We start from the raw sequence: 17,240 nt of genomic DNA, 5'->3' as shown, positions 1-17,240 counted from the left end.
TATTTTGTCTGAAAAGGAGAAAAAGATGGCAAAATTCTTCAGGCACTTATCATGATAAATGAACAACAAAATTATTTAAAAGTAGATTTATGCTTCTAAAAGAGTTAGAACTGTTTAATAAAGTTCTGTTAATTGACGTTAAGCAATCTAGCAAACACACAAATTTGTTCAATAAAACATTTTATTCACTTTCCCAATAAATAAATAAGAAAAATGAAAGAAAACTAATAAAAATCATGAATTCATTTAATGTACAACCAGCAAGACAATTATTAATATTTTATGTCTATGCAATAACAAGCGTCCATTACTCCAAAATGCAGTGACTCATTCTTTGTATTCTCTGAAACTACAGATTATGGAAAAGTTGAAGCAAGACTGAAAAAGTACTTCACTAAACTTCACATTTACCTAACCAGGCATGAAATTAATATTTCATGGTTGTTGGAATACACAAACACATGACAACAAAATGTTTTATGTACTATTTCTTTAAAGAACGATAGACTGCATTGTAATTAGGCAGTATAGATAATCAGAGGCTTTGAGTTAATATCTCCTCGTTTGTTGCAAGGGCTGAAAAATGGATAGATTTTCTCAGTGAAAGACTGACCAGTGAAGGAGTAGATAAGGGCCTTGGTCTCTACATTGTAGAAGGAGACCAGACCCTCCTCATAATCTACAAACACCCCCACCTTCTGGGGCTTGTCTTTTAGCGAAAGAGCAACAGGATGAGATTCATTAGCCACATATTCACCTCCATTTCTTAGCCAAATACACCAAAATCCTTTCTCTGGGCACACTGTTATTTTCCCCTTTCTCTTAATGGACTCTTGAGCCATACCTAAATCCCATTCAGTCTTATCACTGACTTGGACCACAAAGTAAAACCTCCCACAGGAAAATCCATCCTTTCCCAGGACACAAGCAGATGAGTCAAATCTCTCAGGGTTATTGGGAACATCTCTCCATGATCCACCATGACTCACTTGTTTCCCATCTTTAGACAGAATGAGTTTAGGATGAGCTGTGTTAGGATCCAAAATCACATCCACTGCAAGAAAAACACAGGTAAAGTGATGAATGCATTAGAAGCAGCCCTTAAGCTTATTTTAATATTAGTCATATAAATCTTACCTGTGTAAAGTTGCTGTATTGTACTCAGACCCAGACCGAACCATGAGACCTTCACTTGCTTAATCTGTTCTGCTTTCTTCATTGAGCGAGTACCGCAGTCTGTTTTACCCAGAGTAAAGTAGATTTTGCCCTCTGTCTGAACATTGCTTGTTTTAATATTTGAAATCTCTGTCAGGATGCCCTTCTGTGCTCTCAAAGCATCTATTTTCTCCATCGCTGAAGAACTTTTAGGTACCAGTGAATGATGGGAGGGAGCAGAATCTGTGTTGGTGCTGCCAAATTCAAATGTTCTATTGGCTGAAGGTTGTGATTCTGGGGGACTGAAGTTAATTCCTTGAACAACAGAAGGTTGAGCTATGAAAGAAAATGTTTAAATACTCAGTAAAAAAACAAGACTCATGCAAGCCTTATTTAATCCCTAGATCAAGAATTTAGCAGAAAATATTATTAGGCAGCTGCAACTTGCACAAATGTTGCTTACAGACAGAATAAAAAACTGCATATAACCTCATTCTCAGATAGATAAAGCAAAGAGTTGCTGGTAGCCACTGACTTCCATAGTTTGGAAAAAGATAGTACTATAAATATCAATGGCTATCAGCAACTGTTTGGTTACCGATTTTCTTTAAAATATCTTTGTTTGTGTTGAACGGAAGGAAGTAATTGATACAGGTTTGGAGCAACGCGATTGAGCATATGATGCCAGAATTTTTGTTTTGAGTGAACTTGCCCTTTTTTGCCTAGAAATGTATACTTTATATATAAATTCACATCTATACTGCTTACTGATATCATGGATTTTTTTTAGTTGCTTGTTGACTTTTTCCTTGAGGCAAGTAAGAGCTTTATCCAGAAAGTCTGTGTTGAGTAGATCAGTGTTAATGTTGATGTTCGTCCAGCTCTTGACTTCTGGGGGACTGCACACAGATGGGTAGACCTGTTGTAATGCAGGAGAGCAGAGAAATGCTTCAGAATGAGGAGTGTTGTCCTGTGATGTGAGCAGTAAGAGAAACACTGACCTGTAGGAGGCGCAGGTGATCCTCAGTGTGCTCCAGCTGCTCCAGCTCACTGTCTCTCCTCTTGAGTTCAGTAATTTCCTGCTCCAGCTCTTTAATCAGCTCTTCAGCCTGTGTTTCTGCTGCTCTCTGCTTCTGCTCCATCACCTCCAGCAGCTCAGACTGACATCTCTCAATGGAGCGGATCAGATCAGTGAACAGCTCAACGTTATTTGCTTTATTTCTCTCATTGGTGCCCTAGTTATATTGAAAAGAATAATAGACAGATTCCAAACCATTCTTTCCACCACCTCTATAGACATTTATGTTATAAAATCTGTTAATGTTTTCCACTAACATCACACCTTGTTGGACTTTGCTAAGTTTTTTATCTCCGTAATCTTATTACTTCTGTCCTGGATCATAACCTTTATTTCTGCCTGAGTTTTTTCAAGTTGAATCTGAGGACAGAAAACAATATTTTATTAAAGCAAATGCATCAACATGCATAGAACTGTTCTCTTACAATAATAAAAATAGTGTTTGCAGTGCGCTTGTTTGATTTCACCAATTCAGTTTACTTGACACTAATTAATTCAGTTCATATGTTGCAAATTCAGTTTCTAGATGTTTTTCAAAATTACAGTAAAATGTTTTTAAGGGAATAGATCACACCAACCTCGAAAAATTTTGGCATAATTGACACACTCAAATTGTGTGTGTATAATTTTGTAAAGAAAAAGCCCGAATGTAATTTATTAACTAATGTTTTTCTAGTTTTTTTAGAGCTTTGTGTCTACAAACTATTGGCCAGTAACTTAAATTGTGATGTGTTTGTCACACAGGCTATTGAATTGCTTTAGAAAGAATTCTAAAATGTGAGTCATATGGACATATTGACTTTTGTGGAATGAAAAATAGCTGCTCTTTGTTTCAAAGAAGTTGCTAGAATGATATGGAGATAAGTACATTCATTTTGTGTGAACAGTTCTGTCAAGTAGAACTGATTAAACATACTAAAATATCTTCTATTCTCTAATTTCTCTTGTCTTACCCTCTTGTGTCCACTTTCTTCTTCAATAGGGACAGAGTTATGAGTCTTATGTTCTGTCTCAGTGCAAAACAGACACAGACAGGTCTGATCGTCTCTGCAGAACATCTCCAGTGGTTTATCATGTTTCTCGCAGATATAATCTTCCAGATTGTCCACAGGGTCGATCAGTTTGTGCCTTACGAGCCTTGGTGCAGTTTTGTGATTGTTAAGGTGAGTCTCACAGAAAGATGTTACACACTGCAAACAAGACTTTACTGCCCTTAGCTTGTTTTCAGAGCAGACATCACATAAAATTTGATGATTTGTCTGGTGTTGAAGTTTCTTCGGCTGTTGATGCACCTTGTCTCGGTCAACAACCTTTTGAAATGCTACATTTATTTTCAATTCTGGTTTACTTTCAAATCCTTCCTTACAGAGAGGGCATAGATAGAGCTGTCCACTCTCCCAGCATGCCTCAATACAAACATTACAGAAGTTGTGTCCACATGAAGTGGCGACTGGGTCATTGAGCACCTTCAGACATATATGGCACTGGTGCAGCTCACCAGAGAGTGATGAACTGAAGGAAGTCATGACTGTAAGTGGAGAAACAGGGAAACCATGAGACTCTGCATAGAAGTGATCAAAGGTCAAAATTATTTTATAAAACAAAGAAGAAAATGATATAAGCATTGCGTTGTGATCTAAAACGTTATTTTCAGGCAGTGAGCACTAACAGGCAGCATAGCTAAGTGCACTCAGTGCTTATGTAAAGCAGCATAGCTTAATGCACTTGAATTTACTGTACATGATTGATTTACATGTGATATGTCACATAAGTATTATTTAATCAAAATTTGTTTGAACAGAAGTCTATATTCTATAGCGTGGTGCTGATTTATATAGTCGAGTCTTATATTTAAGTATCGTTCTTAAGTTAATTGCTTTACAATACACTGCTTTACATTTTTAGTGTATGAAATCTCACCTGTCTGTTTGTTGTCTCTGGCTCAGGAGAAAAATACAGTACAAAGAAGATCAGACCAGGTTTTATTGTGAGGTAAAATAGATTTCAGTTTCACTTCACTGTAAAATTTTGCATACTATTGATGGCACACCTTTCTCTTTTGGCAAGTTTTGTTATTATAATAATAAGGCTAAGTTGTTGCTCTTTGAGAATGATTTGAGACTGGATCAATTTTTTTGCTTTTATTGTTATAGCTGTCATTTTTTGAACATCATTATACAATATGACAGGATAGACTTTTAAACCTTGTTGGTGTTTATGACAGATAGGATGTAGGAGGAGTCACTGTACAGTAGTAGCTCTTGACTGTTTAGGCTAAATTGCCCCACCCCAGTTAAGTTTCGTTTCTATAAAGGTGTGTGCAAATGTCCATTTACTGAAATTGTCCTCTTTGTTCACACTCTAATGCAGAATCAATGTTAATCTAGAAACAAAATTAGTAGATATGAGATCATGACAAAACAAGACAGGAAAAATAATGAAATTAAATGCCCATCAGTGCTATGTATTTTGAGGTGTCCTCATGTTCCAGAATTGCTGGACGATAATCATGGCAGAATCATCAGTTACTAGTTTACTATCAGTAAAACCTGAAAAAATGAATGCTCAATCAATGTTTCATTGTTTTAGAGATAATGGACTCACGATGAGGAATGTTAATATACTCAAATTCAATTGTTTAAATTGGAGCCACACATTCTTAATAAAGTCATAAAGTAGACTATGTAAATTATGAGGATGGGTTTTGAGTTTAAGTTTATTTTATTTTATTATTTTAGGTTTGAATCTTATTCTTAAAAGTATCAAGGGAAAGGGTCTCTCATCCCAGTCTCTTGTCTATACTTTTTCCAATTTCCATACATCTTTGCAGTGTTGTACAATGCCAGTTGTACTTAAATCTTCTTTACTGTTTTGCCTGAGACATAGATAGCAGCAGGAGTGAACTTCCCAAAACTTGTGAGTCATGGTTGCTTTAACAGGTGCTGCCCAAAAGTCTCCTGTCCCTTTAAGAGGATCTGCAGTCTGTGATTGAAAGGACAGCATGTATATGAGTCAGGGGCTTTAGAGCCAGCTGTGTGTGAGTGTGTGCAGGCTGCCAGGAAGTGGGGCAGCAACCACACCAGCTACAGTCCCATCAGTCCCGTCCTATGCGCAGTCTATGGCAGAGCTTTTCTCTCTTTCTTCCAACCTCTCTTCTTCCTGTCATCTCTTTTAATTTTCTATTCTTGGAGTGAAAACCAGACTGATTCTTTGGGACTTATTTGGGATCCGGACACACCCCCTGTGGTCCATCTCTGTCTGGGACCACAGTGCCCTGTACTGCGACTTACAAGTGTTACTAGCTGCGGATCCTGTCGTAACTACTGTCCACCCATGCTGCGTGTGTTTATTCTGTGCGCCCAGAATGTGCTGATGCACGATGAGGACATTAGCGATGCCTACTGCACCGTCACTTATGAAGGTAAGGGCCAGACCAGGGTGAATGAGTAAGGAGTTTTTTATGTAGAATATATTTTAGGGAGTTTGCTAGAATGCCATTTTCTTTTCTGCACAATCACATTCATTCTCTTCTCTCACTGTCTTGTTGTCAGTCTTCCTACTTTCCATATTCCATCAAGCGGGCTATTATTGGAAAAGCAGTTGCAGTCTCTCTCTTTCTCTTGTGTATATTTATGGGTGTCCTGTTGCACTTGGAATATGTGTGTGTGAAAGAGTGCTGCAGGTCTGCTCTGTGTTTCTAAGAGATGCTATGTCATCACAGTTTGGTTCAATGTGGGGCTTCTGTTTGCTTTACATTCAAAGCTTTTGCATGGGGGCCCATAATTCATGTGGGATGGATAAGAAGGGCTCCTTTGTGTCAACCAGGCATTCTGTATAATAACCATGTATAGCCTAACCATGTATAATAATTATTAAATTGAATTTATAAAAATATATGACTGCATATACATATATATAAATAAATGTAAAATATATTAAAATAGAAAACAATTATTTTAAATTGTAATTATATTTCACAATATTACTGTTTTTATACTGTATTTTTGAACAAATAAATGCAGCCTTGGTGAGCATGAGACTTCTTTCAAAAATATAAAAAATATCTCACTAACCCCAAACTTTTGAATCATAGTGCATGTCTGATCCTGATTGCTCAAACAGCTGGCTGTTTTAATATTTTCTTGTATTCGAGTACTTTGACCTGAATCTTGCTCAATGCCCCCCCCCCCCCCCCCCCCCCCCCACACACACACACACAGATATGCGTAGGAGCTCGGTCACCCTCAGGGTTGAAACCCTCTGTGTTTCTTGGGGAATGCAGTTTGTTTGCTCAATAGAGGGCTTGTTGTTGCTGTAGTCGTGAGGCAATCATTTACCAGCAAACAGAAATGGCTATGTTAAAGTTCTTCAGCAAATCATGATATGAGATCAATACAATACAGCATTACGTTCCATTACATCCATACAGTGATGCATTTTAGAGTAACATAACCTATTATGAGAGCATAGTCTTGTGTTCTCAGTTTTATTGAATTGCTTTTTATGGTTTTGTTGCTGTCTTTTATTGCTGAGGCTTTGGAAGATGTAACAAAACAAGACACTGCAAATCACAATAAACTGACATTTCTTTACATAAAAATACTTTATTTAAATACAGTAATTCTGATATTAATGACCCAAGTTTGAACTAAATCTCAGGTAAATCATTCAAATAGGCATCTTATACAGCCAAGTGCTCAAAATTCAGAGTAAAGTCGCAATGCTGGATAATACCCTGACTAAATTTTGCGTGCTCTGACCCACCTCAGTTCCTAGTTTCAAAGAATTGCTGTGTAAATGGATTCATAACGCCTTTGAACAGCATTAAACAGTTTGTGGAAAGACACCTACATGCCTCTTCAGAAGCACTTCTGTGCCACCTTTGCAGTGTAAATTTGGCATCATTTCATTTCAATCCACATCAGATTTGTTTGTTTTTTTAATGAAAGGATGATGCAAGCTCAAAGGTGAAGTGTGCAGGCTAGCATCAGCAAACTGTATTGCAAATGTAAGGCGTCACTTATGTGAACATTCCCTCCATCTGCCATTGGTGGACAAACTGAAGAGTCTCGACCCAAACTCAGGCTGGTTAGGAGGCTCTTAAAACATAAAATCAAAACAAACTTTAGAAGTCAGGGAGATGTGCATTCAGGCTTCAGAAATCAGACATGTCAGAATCAAGTCATGGCAGTAGGTGGTGCTCCTCGCCTGGAAATGTCAGCTAACACGTAACAAGCCTACACAGAGACCACAGAGACTCTTGTAGTACAGTATATGAACATAATAAAATAATAAAATTTGTATGTTTGTAAATGAGTGGATTTTGATGCAGGCAATTACAAGCTGCCATTAAATCCCAAAATATCTTTTGCTTACACTAATTGTTACAAGATCTTGTTCTCACAAAGCCCACTGCATTATACAAGTTTTGTAAAACACAAAGAGATTTCATAATCATCAATGTTTTATATTCTAATAAAAAGACTGTAGAGAAAAGATGGACGAGGAGAGAGAAGAACAAGCTGCAGGAAATGTTTAAATTTCCTCTGGAGTTATGGGCTGGGTCACTGGAGAGGAAAGTGTGGTCCACACTAAGTTTGGCTCCGTACGTTCCTACATGACAGTCTCTGTGTACGCATGTAAGGGAAGATTGTGAAACACATTTATCTATCCGGACACTTTATCAAGGACGCAAACAGAAATTGATTTTCAAGATTGTGGTTGGTTTATACAAACCCCCCGATACATTCCATTCTGGATGTCACACTCATCTTCAGCTTTGGACCTAAAGATCACAAGACGCGTTTATCTTCAGAGCAACCTTTGTGAAGGTCCTGTCAGGATCTGTCTCTCCTTTTGTGGTCTGATGGTAGTTTGGTCTGCTTCTTGTTGGAGAGTTTGGGCATCAAGGCAGCATGTTGAGGTGTTTGCTACAGAGGGCGACCAATCTGAGAAATGTAGAAAAAGGGGAGAGGCATAGTGACCCGCTTGCTAGCATCACTTTCAGAGGTAAGAGATAACATTTAAAACGTGATTGTCTATGCAGCTGAGGGCATGAAAAAGTAGGATCAGATGCAGACTTCAGTCATTGAGACAGTTTGGTAGATGAGTGCTAATTATGCATTTTTTTTTTTCAAATTTCAAACTATTATAGTAAAATTGCATTTGTTTATTAACAATATTAATACTTGATGTAAAGTAATTTCACTTTTGAGTTAGAGGGATGTTTTTGAGCCGTTGAAATTGCAGATTTCTGCCAAGTTATAAATGTTTTGATAACTTTACTCTAGGACAGTAGATAATTACAGCTAATAGCAGAGTGATCATATCGCTGCAAGATGCTACATAATCTAGCTTTTTGGATAGATTTGAGCTTGATTAATTATTTTTAATAGTTCTTGCATTGAATGAATGAATGAGTTTTAGACTACCTCACAAACTGCGTGGCAGTTCCTCTCATTGTTCCATGTTTCCTGTTCCAGCACAGGGATGTACAGGAACATGTGTTTGTGAGCATGTGGGATTGATGAGCTTGATGTGTTTTTGTATGCGGAGTTTCCATGGCAACAAAATCCTTTTATTCCTTTAATCATCCTATTTGATTGTTCAAATTATCACAAAACAAGAACACATATTATTAAGATTAGGTTAATAAGGATGTAGTTTGTTTTGAGTACGACTTCATTTTGCAGGATGCTCAGAGAAACAATGCAGTTCCTGCTTTGTGTTATTTAGCAGATCACAAGTGATCATTATCCTGGCAAACCACTTTGGAAAATATCAAGGAGAACAGAGATTTCTAAATTTCAATGGGGTACTTTTTGGGATATATCATTTTCCCCTCAAAGAGAGTAGTATTGTTTGCAGTGCTGAGTTACCTGGTTCATTCATTCATTTGCTCCAGTGTTATTTTAGTATTATTTAAATATTATCACAGCACTTATTCATATTTTGTTAATTCATATATTTTAGTTTTCATTTGTACTTAGTTTTAGTAATTTCATGTTTGTAATTTTTAAACATAACATTTCAGTTAGGAAAGCCAAGGCAACCTTTCTAATTCCTGTTGATTTTTCTCATCTAATATTTTATTTTATTTTATTTTATTTTATTTCAGTTTTATTAAAATTAACAATTGTGTTAGTTAACAATAACAACATTGATTTGTTCATTTGTTTGTTCATCCTTTCATTCTTTCTCTTGTTACTTTTATTCAATTTATCTTCATTACATTTATTTACATTATGTTTGAAAGTTTCCTTAAAGCCCCTTATCTGTGCATGTTATGACATAAAAATGTTGTGAATTTCCTCTATGTAGTGTATCATTACTGAGGGTCATCTCTTTTTCCACCTCTTTGTCATGTGATGAAAAGGCTTCCCCTCATTCTGACAGAAACAGATACTGAGTCATCCACTCTATAAACAATTACACCAAACAATTGAAGGAAAAATCAGGTGTTCTTCTGGCCTTTATTTTAGGCTGAACAAAGAGTAGGCCACTGCATTAAATATTGTGATTGTGACATGTCTGGAGGTCACCGATTTGTCTTTGTTTTTCCATTTAGTTCCCATACTTCGTTAGATAAGGGTTTTGGGTTTTAGTTTCAGACATCTTCCATTTTAATCATAATTAATCTGATTCCATTCTAATCAGAGGGATCTTGTGTTTCCTTGTGTTTATGTGCGTGTCTTCCTTTGTATGTGAATGTTAAGGAGAGGGGATCAAATTCCATCTCCATTTATAGACATCACAGATGCAAATTATCCTCTCAGTCCAACTGCCAGAGTCCTTAGTTTGAGCTCTGAGTAAGCAATAATAAATGCAGACTTTGCAAGAGAGAGAGATACAGCATGAGAATTTGACTGACTTTGTGCAGAAGGCAAGTGTTTTTAAAATGAAAGGTATTGACAGAGAAAGGTGGGCTGTTAGCATTGCTGACAACCAACAATTGTTCAGTCTGTTTTTGCAAAACTGAAACCGTATCAGTATCTGGAGATGAGACACGGATGTAGTTTATGTTTAATACAAACTGAATGCATGCATTTGGAGTAGGCCTGAAACTCCAGGATCTCAGTCTTGTTATTTTTAACGCGTACTTATCATGGTTTCCTGGCTATTTCTCAAGTTGTATCCACCCATCGACTACAATCTGATGTGTTTTGAAATGCACCCTAAATAAAGCCCAGGACTTTGAGGGTCATGGTTAAGAACATTCCAGCCAGTTTCCGTCACATTCTGGTGGAGGATGTCATGGCATGCCAGTGTTTGTCTTTATCCTCCATCTTTTGTTGTCCTCTTCTGGCTTGTGCAAAGGTTTTCAGGCTCCAGGTCTATTTCAGGCAGGCAAAGAGGGTTTTCCCACAATGCCACTGAGTATGTGCCAAAGGCACAATAGAGTGCTTTATTCATGCCTCTTCGCATCTACAACCAAAACAGGAAGATAAGCAGAGCTCTTTCCTGAAACACTCTATAGCGTGTCAGACCAGTGGTGATATGAATGGATACACCATGCTATTGGTAGCTTACTTGTTTGTGCATGTGACTACTGTTTGTAGCGCAAGGTCTAAAAACACCTTGAAAAATGTGTGTCTGCTCATTAGATCAGCTGAAAATTGTCCTTCACCAGTACGGGCTCAATGTCAGGCCTAATCTGTGTCCCTGTGGAAATCTTTCATCTGTATTTGTCAGGTGGAAGTTAGTACCCATTGTCCATCTTCCTCTCACTGAAAACATTTTCATCATGGATTTACTGGAGGCCAGCCACTACAGAATATTACGTCAGAAACACTGTCCTCGTATGCCCTGTTCTGACAATATGTTTCCATTTTTCTTTAAATGTTTCCAAATTTGAACAATGAGGCGTTTGATTAAATAAATATTCATTTTCATTGCCAACAACCTTGCATCTAGATCTACTTTTGAACAGGAATGCATTTAAATGTTACTTTATGTAAATAAAGAAATAAATAATATTTTTGTAACAAACTGTACACTGCCACTACTAGGCCTAACATTATTGAACAATTTAATAAATTCTTGCTGAATAAAAGTATTAATTTGATCTCAAACTTTTAAACATTAGTGTATATCTCATGAAAAACTCAATGACAAACACACTAACTGTATTCTTTCTTTCTTTGCAGGGACAAAAAAGAAGACTAAAGTCATCAAAAATAATGTCAATCCTGTCTGGAATGAGGTTGGTTAATTGATTCTTACATCTAACTCACAAATATTAATGAACCACTACTGTTACTATAATGACATTTCTAAATGTGTTGCCAATTCATGGTTCTGTCCCTTTTTCATCATTCTCTTTTCTTTCTCCCAGGGTTTTGAATGGGACTTGAAGGGTGTTCCTTTAGATTCTGGAGCAGAGCTTCATGTTGTGGTCAAGGACCATGAAAAAATGGGCAGAAATAGGTAAGAAATAGGCCTTTTTCTCTTGTTTTACTCTCATTTCTCACTCTCATTTTTCATTTCTCACTACTCACTATCTGTTTCTCTTTCTGTTCATAAGAGTGTATGTGTCCCTCAGAATATTATGCAAAAGCAACTCCTCTGCCGACATGAAACAATTGCTCAACAATTCAGTTGGGAGAGCTGTAGAATTTATGGAATGCACCATTGTTTAAATGACTAGGGGCATTAGTGTGGAACGTGGTAAACATCCACTTAATTTGCTGTGCGTTCCCATATTCTCATTGTGACCAAAAGTGGTTCCTTATTGGCCTTTCGCTTTATCTAATCTCCATGAAATTATAGAACATATATAGAACATACTAAATGTGCTTTTAGGTCATTTTTCACCTATAACAGTAGTAAATGTCAACTTCATTTAAATTAGGATTTTAAATTTGAATAGTTTTTAAAAATGCATTATTATATATTAATATTTTTATCACGTTAGTATTTATATTAAATTTCTTCAACACAGCATCCCACTCTGATGCATTTACATTTCTACGTTTCTAGCAATATAAAGTCATACATAATCATAGTAACTGTCTACAAGTTTGGGATTGGTTATGCTCATCAAGGCTGCATTTAATTGATAAATTGATTAATTTCAAGTAAATGACTTCTATTTTAATGTCATTTGAAATGTAATTTATTCTTGTTTTGGCAAAGCTGAATTTTCCACAGCCATTACAGTGTTCAGTGTCATATGATCCTTCAGACATCATTATAATATGCTAATTTGGTAACATTTACATCAGTAACAATAATTTTCATGCCAAAACATTGTTATCTTATTATCTGTGTTTTGTCTGTTTACTAGTTGAATAAACACAAATAAATAACAGAGATGAACATAGAGTAAATTAATGCTACATTAGCATAACACACTTGAATATTGGGTGAAATATTATCATATTATAGTACTGTAATAGGAGAGGAGGGAAAGAAAAGGAAGGAAGAGGGGAATGCCCACAGGAAGTGAGCAAGGGTGGTTTGCCATGTCTCCTCTTTCCTTTCAAACCTTATCTGAGCCTAAGAATGAAACAGAAGAACAGCAGTTTTCAGAAAAGCTGGCCAGACAGTGAAAAGTCTGTCATTCAGGGTCAGATGCATAGTCATGTGTCACAATTGTTTAGTTTAAAACGGCATGTCTGTGTGTATTTTTATTTCTTGGCATTAATCCTCATCTGTAAATAGAATGTTAAATAGCCCTTTGTGCATCTTCACAGGTTTCTGGGGGAGTGTCGGGTCGCTCTTCGAGATGTGCTCAACTCTCCCAACCTAGCTGCTACTTTCACTGTGTCCCTGGTAAACACCAAAAGGAACAGCATAGGGGTGCGTTTTATCTGATAGACTTAAACGTCTATCAAATTTACTTTCACACTCACTGATTGAACAACATGGAGCCTGGACTTTTAATGTTGGTGGCAACATCCCACCTTCATGTCTACTACAGTCTGTACTTCCCCTATCTGTACTGAAAAGAATATTTTCCATCATAAATTCACGTCATCCTTGTCCCACATGTAATTTAAGAGAGACATTTTGAAGAAATACTATCAGGGTATGTCTTACACAACAGAGTGCCACTTCCTGGCATTGTGTGTGGATATGTATGCGTGTAGGTTGACGTTGGGTGATGGAGAGGGAAAGGTGGAGTTGGTTTTCTTAGCTCCTTTGCATCCGTGTGCTCTTGAAATAGCTGATCCCGGAAATAATTTCAGGAAAGTACATTATAAGGTATCACCCTGACGCCAGTCTTATCTCAAAAACAACTCCAGCATGCAACTTTTCTCTCCCACCCTTCCCAAAAAGCTCTTCGCTCTGAACTTTGATAGTAATTTCAAAATAAATCAAGTATTTTAAGTAATTTGACATTTAGCAATGATACACATATACGAAACTCTACAAAATAATGAACAAAGGGGGAAAAAGGGTAAAAAAAACAGGTATACTTGCAACAGAAAAAGCATGATTAGGTGCTTAAGTAAGTAAGGTAAAAATACAAAATACAGATCAAATATACAGTAAACACTATGTAATTATTACTGTAATGGCAAGGCTGAATTTTCAGCAGCCATCAGTCTTCAGTGTTACATGATCCTTCAGAAATTAATCCAAATAGGCTGATTTGCTGACATTTCTTATTATTATCAAGTTTGAAATCAACTTTGCAACTGTGAGTTTTTTTTCTGGAATTTTTTGTTGCATATTTTTACACCGTTGCATGATTTCAAATCTTCAATCTGTGTTCTCTCTTTCAGGCCACAGTAACCCTGCAGGTTTCTTACATCCCTCCTCCAGGCATGGCTCCCATCTTCCAGCCTCCTCCACAGCCAGAAGCCCAGCACACACCAGTGGAGCTGGACACAGTTACAGGTAAGTCTGATAACATAGCTACCCTTCATACACACATGTACTGTAAGTTCTTTGTTAAAGGATGCCTAAATTTGATTACACTAATACTTGTCAAATGAGGGCTGCATCAGTATGATATCACATTTGTTTGTAGTTTTCTCATTGGACACTATGGGCGAGGAGGACACTGAGAGCATGCTGATGATGGAGGTGGTAGAGGAGCCTGAACCTGTGCCAGGGCCCCAGGGTCAGGACACTGGGGCCCCTACAGCACCACCCAAAAAGGCCCCGCCGAACTTTAACCATGGCCTTAAGAAAAAGAAACGCCACAGCAACAAAAATCCCCTGTCTGACAAATCCCAGGACCTCCAGGTATGTATGTGTGTGTGTATATTTCTGTGATTATTCTACAGCAACAATGGCTTGAAAGATTGTAATAAGCAGATTAATAGTGGTTTCTTATTGATCCGAACAGAATGGACACCCTAATTATATTTATCTGTATTCAATATCAAACCCTGACCACACAGTTTAAGTGTACTATCATTTTCACTCTATGCTTCCATTTTAAAAATTGTGCCACCTTGTGGTAATACAAAGTAGGTGTAGTAGGTCTAAAATTTATTTTGGCTTTAAACTCGTTTATTTGCTCTAGGCAAGACAATATGCTCTATGTGTTAATAAAACAAACATTTGAGCATTGTTTTCTAGATTAGATCCAAGAATAGCAAAAAGCTTATTTAAGCCATTGGTTCTCATCTCAGCTGAAAGATTTGTTGAGAAAAATACTAAATTATAAATAAATAATAAAAGCCAACTAACAAAACAACCTATAGTTAAATGGAAAAAAATAAATACCTTTAGAAGGAAGGAGAAAATGCTTCCTTTATCTTTTATTATTGATGTTAAAGGCTGTGCATCTATTCAGACTCTATGGTATAAATGAATTTGTCATTTTGCTGAATTAGGCAGATTCCAACATGTAGATGACCTTGATCAATTATATTTAGTATGATAATAATAAGAACAATAATAGTAATGTTTATATAGATGGACAATAGAAAAGTTTAAAAAGTGTTTTAATTTCCTGTTTGATAATGTCATTGTCAGCGATTGCATTTTTAGAAGCATTAATTCAGAGTATGCTAATATTAGGTACGGCTGCGCATCATTGAAGGAAGGCAGCTCCCTGGTGTCAACATTAAACCAGTTGTCAAGGTCACAGTTGGAGGACAGACAAAGAGAACGCGCATCAAGAAGGGCAATAATCCATTTTTTGATGAGGTAGCTTTTTTCTTCACTGTTTTGTTACTGGGGGAATAAAAATGATGTAAACGAATTCAGATAATGCTCAGTAAATGTAATTCTTTACTTTCAGACTTTCTTTCTAAACTTCTATGAGAAACCTTCAGATCTTTTTGATGAGTCTATATTTATAACCGTAAGTTATGTTACTATCCTAATTAATGTAGTTGATGCCATTGTTTTCATTTAACACAAAGCTTCAGTTATCATCTCTATTTCCGTTTCAAGGTATATGATTCCAAGTCACTACGGAAAGACTCTGTCATTGGAGAATTCAAGGTAGATTTGCTTTTATTTATTATTTTTCTTCCTTCTTAATCATTGTCCTCTTTTGGTGGTTTCTTCTCATTTCCAGCGAGTTCCAGGATTTCTTTATTTTTATTTTCTTTACTGGTTACAGGCATGTTTTTCCCCTCTGATCTCTCATTTTCAAGGCACATGTGTCTGTTATTTCAGACTTTGCTAATAATAGTGCTAATTTAGTTTCATTGTTTTGTCTTTCAGCTGGATGTTGGCATGGTGTATAATGAACACCGTAAGTACCACATAGTCATAATATGATATTAATTGCTCATTTGATTGTGTCTCAGAACAAACAAACCTCTGGACCTGAACACTGTTTTGAATCTTGAGTCTGACTGAAATTCAATTAAGCTTGCTGCCTTTAAAATTGAAGCTATATTTATATTTAGCATTTTTTTTTACTGTTCCACTGAACAGGGCATGCTATTCTCAGGAAATGGTTGTTGCTGGCAGACCCTGATGATCTTTCTGCAGGGGCCAGAGGTTATTTAAAGGTCAGCATGTTTGTGCTGGCTGCAGGTGATGAACCTCCGGTAAGTGAGAGGTAGATCGAGCGTGATTCAGCATGTAAACGAATCGAACCTTATTGTATAGATTTCGCTCATTCTTTTGAAAACACCAATGCCGTGTGTCAGATGGATAAGAAAGAGGGTCTGGAAGAAAAGGAGGATATAGAGGGGAACCTGTTGAGACCAGCTGGTCTCACCTTGACAGGAGCCACGTTTACTCTCAGAGTGTACAGGGCAGAAGACCTGCCTCAGAGTGAGTTTCAAACACGTCTGTGTGTAGACATGTGTGTTTTCTGTTTCATCTGTTAATCTCCTCTTCTCCTCGGACAGTGGATGATGTTCTTATGGATGGTGTCAAACAGTTCCTTGGTTTTGAAACTAATCGAAAGAACCTGGTGGATCCGTTCGTGGAGATCAACTTTGCCGGAAAAACGGTACTTCTGATTTCATAATTTAATCATGAGGTATTCATAAGTTGCTGAAAAGGTACTGATATTATATTTTTATATCCCTAGATCAGTAGTAAGATTCTAGAGAAGAACGCCAACCCTCAGTGGAACCAGAGCCTGACTCTGCCTATCAGGGTAAAGGACATACACTCACCTCAAAAAGCTACATAACAAGTCCTTCATTAGGTCTGTTAACAGTCTGTTTTTCACTCCAGTTCCCATCCATGTGTGAAAAGATGAGGATACGCATTTTAGATTGGTCAGTTAAAATTCTAAACTAGCCACCATATGTTAATATGGATTGTTTAATTTGTGACAAAAATGTGTTATCTTACATGCCTTCCAATTCTGATTCTCTCAGGGATCGAGCCAGCCACAATGATGTCATTGGCACTACACACTTATGTATTTCCAAAATCTCAGCCACTGGAGGAGAAATTGAAGGTAGGCTGTGCTTTGTGACATGCAAATTGTTGGTTTAATTCTGTTGTTACATGGTAGTATCAAATCTAAGGGGCTCCTTGGGTCATTGTCCTGCTTTACAGCTTTTTTACCCTCTATAACAGTGGTTCTCAACCTTTTTGACTCCAAGTCCACCCACTTTTCACAACAATAAGT

General features: G+C 36.9%; 2 protein-coding genes across 4 annotated transcripts in view; one reads left to right on the top strand and one right to left on the bottom strand.

Moving 5' to 3' along the window:
* Positions 1–518: 518 nt before the first annotated feature.
* Positions 519–3,759, bottom strand: LOC306881206 (zinc finger protein RFP-like; the record flags this gene model as incomplete). The annotated part of the gene is made up of 6 exons (XM_079435175.1): positions 519–1,054; positions 1,138–1,491; positions 1,924–2,074; positions 2,157–2,390; positions 2,498–2,593; positions 3,187–3,759. 6 exons carry the CDS (start codon positions 3,757–3,759, stop codon positions 519–521), a joined length of 1,944 nt encoding a protein of 647 aa, XP_079291301.1.
* Positions 3,760–5,445: 1,686 nt separating this feature from the next.
* dysf (dysferlin, limb girdle muscular dystrophy 2B (autosomal recessive)) overlaps positions 5,446–17,240 on the top strand; it is a 77,482-nt gene continuing 65,687 nt past the window's right edge. For 2 of the 3 annotated variants that reach the window (XM_079429406.1, XM_079429405.1), the window contains exons 1-16: positions 7,800–8,242; positions 11,380–11,435; positions 11,568–11,659; positions 12,928–13,033; positions 13,963–14,077; positions 14,211–14,428; positions 15,212–15,340; positions 15,435–15,497; positions 15,590–15,640; positions 15,866–15,896; positions 16,082–16,197; positions 16,300–16,426; positions 16,504–16,607; positions 16,689–16,757; positions 16,838–16,881; positions 16,984–17,066. In XM_079429406.1, the coding sequence (XP_079285532.1) occupies positions 8,149–8,242; positions 11,380–11,435; positions 11,568–11,659; positions 12,928–13,033; positions 13,963–14,077; positions 14,211–14,428; positions 15,212–15,340; positions 15,435–15,497; positions 15,590–15,640; positions 15,866–15,896; positions 16,082–16,197; positions 16,300–16,426; positions 16,504–16,607; positions 16,689–16,757; positions 16,838–16,881; positions 16,984–17,066 (1,498 nt within the window). In that variant the 5' untranslated portion in view covers positions 7,800–8,148. Of the gene's footprint in view, positions 5,655–7,799; positions 8,243–11,379; positions 11,436–11,567; positions 11,660–12,927; positions 13,034–13,962; positions 14,078–14,210; positions 14,429–15,211; positions 15,341–15,434; positions 15,498–15,589; positions 15,641–15,865; positions 15,897–16,081; positions 16,198–16,299; positions 16,427–16,503; positions 16,608–16,688; positions 16,758–16,837; positions 16,882–16,983; positions 17,067–17,240 lie in introns of those variants that run through there. The other variant, XM_079429407.1, reaches the window with a different exon arrangement.

This window comes from Barbus barbus (assembly GCF_936440315.1).
Source record: "Barbus barbus genome assembly, chromosome: 2".
NCBI lineage: Eukaryota > Metazoa > Chordata > Actinopteri > Cypriniformes > Cyprinidae > Barbus > Barbus barbus.
This window is presented reverse-complemented; position numbering and strand designations above follow the sequence as displayed.